Below are 11,419 nucleotides of genomic sequence, written 5' to 3' on the forward strand. Positions count from 1 at the left end.
CTGCAATGCTTCATATTAACACGTTAGCGTGAGTCAGGTTTGAAAGGGGGCCCGTTTGTTTTCCGCATAAATACTTGCTACACGTCAGAGGAAGTGGATGCGGGATCCATGTCTCTTTCCCCACTGCAGGTTTGAGACCATCTTTTTATTTTCTTGTAGCACTTCCAAGTGTACAATTCAGGGATTAGCTGGTTTTAATCAAATATTTCCCACTGAATGAAGCATTTGGAGCAACACTTTATAACTAACTAGAAATACTAGTCAGGATTTTAATTTAGGGGATGGAAAATGCTCACTTATGTTATAAATCAGGTGAGAAGTCGTCTCATTTTCCCATAGACTTCCTTTCAACCTCCTTCTTCCAACCAGCAGTCACAAATTGGTGGCTATATGCTACTTCAGTCACGTTTCAAACTGGAATACTGTCAATTATTTTATATACAGTCTATGTATAGACACCACAGACAGTGTGACAATACAGATAAACTGGATGAAACAGGAAGAGTTGAATGTGTCTCAACATTCCACCAGCTTTGTCCCTTAATTGTCCGTCTACTACAGCATTTTCCTCAAAGTGCAGAACAGGTCAAAGTCCAAGGAGCCTAAATCTTCATTTTCACTTCCTCATTGTGGCATAAACATTTTCCACAGCTCTAAGTGCACTATCTATCCTGACAAGTTCCTTCAGCGTCCTCAAAAAAGCAGCTTTGCTTTGCCGTCAGTGTCATGAAGCTCTTTGCCCTGAACACTCAATGTTAAACAAATAGTCTTCCCTGATCCGACCTCCTTCGTGTCCCTCATACCCAGCGCTCTCTGTCTGGAGAGACACCGCAGGCCTTGCCCCTCCTCAGAAATGTGTCTTCGTCGATCTGCTTTGATCACAGACAGCTTTTGTCATCTTCTCATTTTTGTAAAATCATTTTATGCATATGTAAAAAGGGTTAGAGTTAACTCTGAGTATCTAGATGTTTGGCCTAGATTGACTGCTGGTCAAAAAGCAATGCATGGCCTAGCAGAGGCATGTGTCGCTATCGAATAGTCCATTTTGAGAAAGACTAATTACAATTTCATGAATACATTTGATGGTGCGCTTGCAGGTGCTACATATGGATCCGAATAATCAAACAAGTCTCCTCCCAGAAATGCCAAGTAATTTCATCGGTGCTGAAGGGAGAGCATGTCAATCATCTCTATCAAGGCCGTTGAAACCTCGCCTTACCTCTCAGAGGTCCTTACTTGGATGAAATATCTTCTGCCATCACCGATCTCAGTGAAACCCCACCCTTGTGATCCAACAGAGACATGACAAAGAAAGCAGAGAAAGAAGTTGCAAAACGAAAGCTGTGACATTAAAGAGGGGGGAGGAAGGAAGGGAGGGAGGGAAACAGGGACGGGACTGGAAGAGAAGGAAAGTTCAGACATATTCGCACGGTGAGGAGTGCACACATTTGAAAAGTAATGAAGGCAAAGGAAGAAAAAGGAGATAGCCGTCGTGGTGAATGTCGGTATGATCAAAGCCGTGCTGAGGGCTGAAAGGAGCAGACGATGGGAGCGACAATGTTAATGGAGGAGCTGAATGGAGGAGCTGAGGCTGGAGATGGGGGTCGAGCCCTTTGAGGCTCACTGCCGCCTCTTTCGGCTTCATACGGCACAGCTGACTGCTCACAATCAACCTCTATGAACTGTTCAACCCCGACACATACCTGCACCACAAAGCCTCACCTTCACCTCAGAGCTCTACTCATTTTAAACAAGCTGCTCCAAGCAAAGAAGTTGACACTCCTCCTCTTTGGTCTTCGACTGAAAATTCACAGGCTTTCGTAAATGATGTCAGTTGCCGCGCAGACAGGATAGATGCGACGTGCACAAACATGACCCTGAAAAAATTTAAATAAATAAATATTTTAATTTTATTTGGTCATACTGCCCAGCTCTAATCTTCCCCATATCCATGTCCGGTTCACACTCAGCTACTAACTGGAGGTCACTGTTCAACGATGCCAGCAGGAACATATCGTCTGCAAAAAGCAGAGACGGAATCCCAAGGCCACCAAACTTCCACCACATGGCTGCGCCTAGATATTCTGTTCCATAAAAGTTACGAATAGCAGGTATCAATAGACAGAAAATGGACAAAAACCTACCACAGATGATCGTTTCTCAGGGAAGACGGCCGAAAATTGACTTCAAACACAAGCACATCCAAAAGGTTCTGTGTTTCTCTGTAATTCACATTGCGGTACAGCAAATTATTCTGAATGAACAACAAGTGTTTTTGAAGCCAGAGTTAAGGTGCTGGCTAATGACATGAGCAAGCAAAGCAACACAGAAGCATTTGCTAAAGACAACAAAACATGGACCAAATCAAAGGAAAAACCTGACTTGGCAACCACACACTCTACCTGCTGATCTTCAACCTAAGTAGACTATCCAAACACTCACCATGGCTGCTGCGGAATCATCACGCCTGCCTGCTGCGCTGTTACTGAGCGAGGCTTAGGAAAATCTCTTTGGTAGGGTTATTAGTATTCCCTGGGGATGGAATTCCAAGCCCTCTCCATTCTACAGCTTCTGGTGGAATGAATGAGGAGGTTAACACCATCAATGGGCCCACAGCCAGCTCTGACCTCTCACTGTTCTTGGGGGATTGGGACACCAGATGCAGCAGCAACTCACTTGTTACACAATCGAGGAAATAATTGGTGTGTCTGACTTGGCCGTGTAATTCAATTAGGGCAATAAATAAGCCGTTATTATTGTCTGGATCAAATACAAAGGATATAACGGGAAAAGTGCCGTGGGTTTTTCTTTTTCTGCAAACCATGAAATCAAAACAAGCTTAAGGAATACACCCATAGCCAACTTGTAAAACAGTTTCAGTCTTAGTTTATGTTGTTTTAAATTTGTCTGATGACTTTCTTATATATCGCTAAAGGCCAGTGCTTTGCAAAGTGTGTTCCATAGCCTTAGAGGTAAAGTGAGTAGGCCTCAGAGTGGGCTATACAAATACTCTCATTTACCAAGTCATCATTGTTTTTTTTTAAATGATATAACTTCTGTTTGTACGTAAAAACCAAACAAGCGCTTCGGAGTAATGGCTGAAGGTGTAATCACCATGATTTTCATGATTTATTTGCAACTCAGATGAAACAATGTTATCTCATCTCAAAGCTGCGGTGTGCAACTTTTAAAACAAAACAATCGTCAGAGGAGTTCACACAAAGCCGTTCAGTAGCCGTGCACACAGTGTTTTGGATAACAATGACCTGGATGAATGAGAATCTACACAGACACAACTCTCTCTATTGTTGTCAGTATCGCACTCCTTAGAGCTCCCTCAGCAACATTCCGTGAAGTGATTTGTTTTATGTCAAGACAGATAGAGACAACAAAAACCGGCAGCAATACTGTTGTGTGACTGAAATCACATGAACAAAGTGCCCCTGAAAAGTTAATTCTACTGCTCAATAATAACAGTAAACCCATGAACATGAATCACCAAACGTTACTCACTGCAGCTTTAATGCTGTGCTACGTTCTAGCTCGTGTTAAAATGTAAGTGTGGTCCGTGAATGATTCTGCAGAACATTTTTGGGACAATCGACCCTGCAGTTACTTTAGACTTGGATGAAGGTCAAAACTGGCCACTCCATGATGAACTCTGTTTCAGGCATTTATGAGAGCAGGCTGTGTGGGACATTCTAAATAGACTAGGATGTGTCCACAATAAAAAAAAAAAAAAAACAGACCTCAGACAAAGCTTCCCTCTGAGGTAATACTTCACAGACATAAACGGTCAAGTGTCCACATCGGGTCACCCTCCCAGCATTCATAAAAAAAAAGCAGAAGGGGAGTGTGATGGATGGAGCCGCCAGTGCTGTCTGCAGAAGCTGCAGCCCTGTAAAGTTTGTCATTATCAAGGGACTGAGACAACAAGAACAGGTGGATACTGGGGGTAAATTCCCCTGGATCACTTTGCATCTTACATTAAAGGGTTTAAATTCAAGCGAGCATCTCAGAGACTGATCAAAGTGAAATGAAAACGAAGTAGCCCATCAATGAAGCAGGTTTCAGCTGGAACTAGTGTTTACTCGCAGCTCTAGCACACTTGCTGAACGGCAGCCTGTCAGGGTGAATTTCAGCATAGCCCATGAATAACAATCAGTAAAACAAACAAACAAACAAACAAATAAAACGCCCTGTTGATCTGGCACTATACCTTCTGAAGAAGTGCTTCATTTATTCACAAGCCACACTCATTCAAAGTGCTGTCGCTCTGGAGCCATCCAGGTTGTATCTTTTGTTCAGTCCCACACGCCTCTGAGCGACCAACAGCCCAGCAACACACCGCTGTCAAGTGGCCAAATCCCCGCAAATTGATGATAAATGGTCTCACCTGGTGTGGAGCTGCAGAAGAGGGAGGCGCGGACTCTCGCCTTTATTTTATTTTCACCGCGGCTCCTGTGCACGCAAGCAGACTGTGGCTGTTTCTACAGAAGAAGTACAGCGTCACAAAATCAGCTGTAAGGTGTAAAAAAAGATGTTCCTGGAGAGCGGAACGGGAGGGGGGGGGTGACTGGGGTGTCCAGATATCTGCCGGAGAAAAAGCTGTTCTGCTCATGCTGAGAGGAGGAGGCAGCAGCAGCAGCAGCCTGCAGATCCCAGCCCATCTCACCCAGCTGAGCGCAGCACGGTGAGTGCAGCTGCACAGTTGGACACCAGATGGCAGTGTTGCACAGTGTTAGTTTATTGTTGGGTGTCGGGTGAACCTGGAGTTGTTTTTCTTTTAGATATAAACAACCCCTAAAGCAGAGGCCAATGAACTTCTAGTGAAGACAGTTGTTCAGTACAGGTAGGCACTATGATCTTAAAATCACGATATTCCATCATGATGTTGCAATAAAAGTATTCTTGATGACTATTGCACACCATATTCAAATTAAAAAAAAAAAAATTTGTTTCGATATACTGTATAACGATGTATAGTGCACAATAAATGCATGTTTGTGATGCAAAATTAAAATAAATATGAAAAACAGGCAATAAATGGAATCCATCCATCCATCTTCTAGGAGGGACAGACCCAGTTCGAGACCAATTCTAATAGGAGCAGAGGAGGTGGAGGTCGTTCAGACCTACAAATATCTTGGGCTGTGGCTGGACAACAAGCTGGACTGGACAAGCAACTCAAGGCATCTGTACAAGAAGGCCCAGAGCAGGTTGTACTTCCTGAGGAGGCTATGCTCGTTTAACATCTGCAAGAAGCTCCTGTGGATGTTCTACCAGTCTGTGGTTGCCAGTGTTCTCTCCTACGCTGTGGTGTGCTGGGGCGGGAGCACAACTAAGGCAGACTTCCACAGACTAGAAAAACTCATCGGCTTTTTTTTAGCTTATTTTATTCTATTCTATATTTTATGGTGTTTGGTAACTGGGGTGTTTCTCTTTCCAGTCTCCTGAAAAGTGTGACTCTAATCTTAACAGTGCAGTGTGCTGATGTTGGAGCTGTTAATTTCCCAGAGGGAACCTCCCAAAGGGATAAATAAAGTCGTCTGCCTGTCTGTCTGTCTGTCTGTCTGTTCTACCACTTTATCCTCCATCCATAGGGCAATCTGTCCAGTGTACACTGTGGACAGTTCATCACAGGGCCACATACATAGACAAACAACCATTCACTCTCACCTATGGTCAATTTGGAGTGTCCAATTTACCTAATCTCCATATGGAATGTTTTTGGACTGTGTGAGGAAGCCGGAGAACCCCGAGAAAAGCCACGCAAACTCCCTGCAGAAAGGCCCTTGTTCCAACCGGGTCACAAACCCAGGTCTTCTTATTACAAAGGCAAGAGAGATTCTATAAATAACACACAGGCAGAAATTAAATCAATAATAACATTGTAGGAAATTGTAGTTAAAACACTAGACAAGCGGATATACTATTCAAGTCAAGTCAAGCCAACTTTATTTCTGGAACACATTTAAAAAACATTTAAAAAAAACAATGTTGACCAAAGTGCTTCACAGATTTAAAGGCACAGCAACATAAAAGGTATAAAACATAAAATCAATAACAATAGAAGTAAAACAGTAAAATAGTGACATAATAAAAACTACTATATAAAACTATATAGAAGTGTTGACTATTTTATCCTGAGGTGAAGGCCAGGGAGAAGAGGCATAATGTTAAATGGTGGGGGCAGATTTAATTTCCAAGGGTAATTCGTCACAAAGTTTAGAGCAGCTACAGAAAAGGCCTGATCACCCTCTAAAAGCAGCCTGTTAATAGAACTCAGAGCTTGGGATGGAGCGTGAAGAAGAAGTTCAGAGAGGTGAGATGGTGCCAAGAGAGCTTTAAAAATCAACAATACAATTACTTTTTTTCCTGGTAAAAGGCATTCATTCTTACTTAAAAATGTCTGAAGCTGAATGTGAACTGCTTTTCCATTATTTTGGATAAAAAGGGCAGTTTAGAAATTACCCTGTCCAGGCTTTTATTTTTTAACAAGGGCATGTATTATCGCTATACATGTGCAAATATTAGACTGATCTTGGCTTTGACTTTGTCTAACTCTGCTTTGGTCTTGGTCTCAGTACAAGTATGTTCTTGGTCTTGTTAGTAAGGTCTTGACTACAGGTCTCGACTAATTTTTTAGAAAGTTGTTTGTTTTTTTCTGGGCAAATATATGACTTTGTTAAGTCAGAGAATAAGTTTTTCCTCAGCTACATTTACTGCTCACAGAGGAATCTGCTCCTTTGGATCTTAATGTTTCTGCTACAAGAGTCTGGCCTTGGACTAACTAAAAAAAAAGAAGATCTAAATATAATTGTATTTTTGAAAGTGACTAGAGCAAAATTGAATTAAAAACAAGAAAAAGAAAGAAAAGAGGAGCTAATTCCACTCTGGTATTAGAGTCTGGTTTCCATGACTTCAGAGGACATTGCATTGACCTGACCCTAACGTTAAAACATGTATTCACCTTAAAATAACTTATGTTATGGGGACTTGATTTTCAAGTCAACATAACATAAAGGGACTGTGTAAACAGAGGTCTCCACAACATAAGTAATACCTGGACCCCATTCACACCCACACACACACACACTCCAGGCTTATTAAATCACACCACTAGAGGGAACTAAAAATCTATGTATGAATGATTTCATTAAGATTTGTGTGTATGTGCATGTGTAAGAACTGGTTGTTGTGTTGGGCTCTCTCACTCGATGAAAACAACTCTGAGCTTCACGTTAAGACTCTTAATTGCCGACCACAATACAGCATGATCACATCATCATACACTTGTAAGGTTTATGCATCAGAATCTTGCTCATTGTGTCTCACTTACCCTGTCAGAAGATGCAGAATCAATCAATTTGGTCACCTTGGGATGACACTATAGAATAAATAAGGTTAACTGAAAGTATACTTTTTTTATGTTTTTTTTATGTGTTACTCAAATCATCAAAAATATCACTACTTAAAAACAAGATTAGGTGATCAGTTACTACAAAAGCTTTTTGAACTTGTTCAGTTTTACAGTTAACAGTGCGTGGGTTTTCTTTGGGTTCTTCGGCTTCCGAAGAGTAAGTGGGTGATTGTTTGTCTCTATATGTGGCCCTGTGATGGACGGGGGAGCTGTCCATGGTGTACCTGACCTTTTCGCCTTATGTCAGTTGAGATGGGCACAGCTCTTACAACTCTGTACTTTTCTAAGTGGTTGTGCATACACAACAGGAGTGTTATGATATGAGGAAGTGCATTGTGGACTGACTGAGTGTCGAGATTCAGATTCAGTGCTTTAAGACAATGTTTAATTTGCAGCCAGTGTGAGTCCAGTCGAGTAGAGTAGTGTCCGACTCTCCGTCTGCAGTAGATGGTTAGATTGAGCTCACTCATGAGGCAGAATCGTTAAGTATTTAGGTTTATGACAGAAAGTTGCTAGATTTGTCACTATTATACGGTGGCTGACAGGGACAAACCTGTGCAACAACCCAAAACACATGCAGGAGGAGAAACAAGCTGCATATTCACAAACGCTGCAGATTAAAAAACACAAACGAAAACAAAAACACACGCAGGACGGAAAACACACACAAACCCCAAAACACACACAGAAGCAGAAACACACACAAAACACACACAGGACAGAAAACGCACACAAACCCCAAAACACCAGCATATTCAATAATGGAAGTGGGCGTTCGTTTTCGTGTAGCTCTATGACCAGCCATAATTTTTTTGTTTTGGTGTTTGTGTCATAGTGATGTAGACAACAAGCTACAACCTCCTTTTCCTCCGTTCTGTAAATGTCACAGTCGTACTGTACATGAAAATATACGAGAGATCAATAGTATGGGTCAATTCACGACTGGTATACAACTGATGGATGATGGATGATGGATAATAGCATTATATCCCTTGTAAGACACTGATTTCAATTGTTTTAAATAGTTTTAGTCATTATATTGACAGCCCTACAGGCTCTATTGTGTATCTCTGGAAGTACTTGACTCTTCTCAGTGTGTAAAGCAGTTGATCTGCCTCTGTTCAGTTGCAACAAAAAACTGCTTCTGTGGGCTGTTTCGGGAAACGAGGGAGGAATTGAAAATATTCGCCCAGTTTGACAACTTAAAAACACACTGACGATATGATTTGAACAGTTCTTTCTGTTCATCGTGCAGTTGTCATACTCAGACCACTACAGAGCTACTGTGTGATTCTTGTTCATTTTGAAAGCAGACCCATACATGTTTTATGATTGTTGCAGTTTTGTGATGTGATAAATGGTAAAACTGGGTGTGGATTTGCAGCAGGACGAGCATACCCTGTACGCTCCCCAAACAGACAATGCTAACTTTTTTACATCGTAAAAAAATTTACCTGGTCTCCAGTTGGTACAGTTGGATACAGCACTCAAAACTACATTTTACCTAGGGCCCCAATTTTGCCCTAAGTGAAATGTTTTTTTTGAGTCCTGTATCCAAAGTAGGTGAATTTCAAACCATGCTGTTGCAGTCTTAGCAGCACAACAAACATTGTGTGATTTTCAAGTGGCATGTTCAAGAGTTATTTATTTTATTCTTGAAATGTATTCATTTATTTATTTCCTTGTGTTAAGTGTTACAAGTGTGTTAAGTGTTATATACAAGTGTGAAAAAAAACCTGGTAGTAACGTCAAGCATTTTATTATTATTATTATTAGAGAAAGGAAAACAGCAAGGAAACATTCAATTCCAATACTTCTGCTTTGAAAATGTATTTTATTTCCTGATTTGAACATTAAGTTGTATGAAAATTACATACAGAAAACAAAATCAAGGGTTTTCAACAAAGTTGCACTTCATCTGACATTGTTTGTAGATACAGAAGAGATCTATCCATAATCAGTTCTTGCAGCGTAAATGCTAATCACTTATTATACCCGATAACACCAGAGCCTTTATGTTGAGAAAATAAATCAAATGTAAATTAGTTATTAAATGTGTGCACTAAATAATCCAAAGGATGAAACTTTAAAGGCATGATGGCAGAGACGTAGAGAGATGGATGCACATAACCATCTGCCACTATGATGACTTTAGGGTGTGCAAACCAAAAGCAAACGAGACTCAGTCACAACCCAAAGGTTTTTCAGGTCGTAGGTCAGGTGTTTGATAGGCATGCACATCGGGATGTTCGTCCACCTAGTACCATAATACGATCTGCTGCTGAAAGCAGTTCTGTTGATAAAGAAGTCAAAAAATGTATGAAATCATCAACAGAGGCTGTGCACAAGACCTTTGAAGGTTTAGCTTTTTCTTTCCTTTAAAGTAAAATTAGTTCAGAAAAAACACTTGGGATTTCTTAAAAATGTATGATAAATACTACAATGTGGCAGCCACAGTACAAATTCATATTTAGCTGTAAATAAGAGAATGAAAGGATGACTGGCTTACCTCTGGTACACCAAGCCAGATGTAGACAATGCATAAACAGATCCATCAGTTCCAACGTCAATCATTTTCATTCCTCTTGACACATATCGCCAGCCAGTTGCTCTTCCACAGTTGTCACGAATCTACAAAAAGAAGCATGCACACATACATGTAAGTATTTTCATGATCTACGAGTTAATGTGACTGACATCATGACATCTTTGATATGAAAGAATTGAAAGTGTCCAACCTTTGCGACATAGACTTTGTAGTCATTAGTGACTCCCCAGCATGTCTCTGGGCCGCAACTGACGTACATTAACACATTACTCAGGTATGACCATGTCAGGGAACCAGTTCCATAAAAAGCCAAAGCACGAGCTTCTGACAGACATTGGGTTCGATTGCTGCTGGATTGTATTCCAACAACCTGACCAGGACCTCCCGCATCCACCTGCTGCAAGGTGTAACCTAAACACAAGTTCAATACAAATGTACAGGTCATTTGATCAGCAAGCACTTGTGCACTCTGTTTACAGAACATATAACACTTGTGAATCTCTTGGACTATGTTCTTTTATTATTTATTTATTAGAGGATACGCTCATTGATACTTGTGGACATAACACTAATAACAACAACAACAACAATAATAACAACAATGATAATAATAATAATAATAATAATAATAACAATAGTTACCAGAGGCTACTTTCCAGTTTCCAGCTACGAATTTGTACACCTTGTTGTATCTGTCACATCCCCATGTTCCAGAAGGTCCCGTGGTGACATGCTTGAGGCTGGCTGAGCCCAGACTGTAGAAGCTCAATCCACTTAGAAAATACGGCCTCTTGTACCTGTCTACTCCGACGACGTGTCCCAGTCCAGCATCCATCTGTTCGGGACTATAAAACCTGGGACCCTCCTTGCATGTCAATGCTGTGAAAACAATTATTTAGGTGACATTATATCCATCTTGAGAATGAAATCCAAATCTTAAATCCCTCCAGTTTTAATTATATAATCAATGAAAATGATAGACATGAAATGTCACGTACCGTGACTTGCAGCCAGGCAACACAGCACCACGATAAAGGCTGCAGCAACTTTCATGTTGTCTCTGTGTGTGAGTCTTTGATGTGTTTGGCACCTCGGGATGAAGATGTCTCTTTTGTGAAGTTGAGTTGTGGCTTTTATACGTTTAGTCAATGCTCATTTAACTGGTTCTGCAGGCTTTTCGGGGAAGGAGGAAATATTTTGTTTTACTTTCTTTTAATATTCTCACCCACAATGAAACTTGTGCCCAAATTTATTTGGTTACTCTTACCAGTAGTCAAAACAAACACAGATCATGTGTTGATCTTGGATCATATGATGACCAACAAGTAAACTTCAAAAAGAAAAAAGAAAAAAAACAGGAACTCTGTTTATATCCACACTGAGCTACAGTGAGAGGCTGCATCTTGAGCATAGGTTGGCTTCGATGGTTAAACTGGTTGAAGATAAAA

General features: G+C 40.8%; 1 protein-coding gene across 1 annotated transcript; it reads right to left on the minus strand.

The window, feature by feature from the left end:
- Nucleotides 1-9,237: 9,237 nt before the first annotated feature.
- LOC122765804 (fish-egg lectin-like) lies at nt 9,238-11,085 on the minus strand. The gene is made up of 5 exons (XM_044020236.1): nt 10,970-11,085; nt 10,614-10,850; nt 10,162-10,382; nt 9,933-10,054; nt 9,238-9,716 (listed from the first exon to the last, which is right to left on the minus strand). The coding sequence occupies exons 1-5, from the start codon at nt 11,022-11,024 to the stop codon at nt 9,575-9,577; spliced, it is 777 nt and encodes a 258-aa protein (XP_043876171.1). The 5' UTR covers nt 11,025-11,085; the 3' UTR covers nt 9,238-9,574.
- Nucleotides 11,086-11,419: the final 334 nt, after the last annotated feature.

Source organism: Solea senegalensis, linkage group LG3 (assembly GCF_019176455.1).
Source record: "Solea senegalensis isolate Sse05_10M linkage group LG3, IFAPA_SoseM_1, whole genome shotgun sequence".
Lineage (NCBI taxonomy): Eukaryota > Metazoa > Chordata > Actinopteri > Pleuronectiformes > Soleidae > Solea > Solea senegalensis.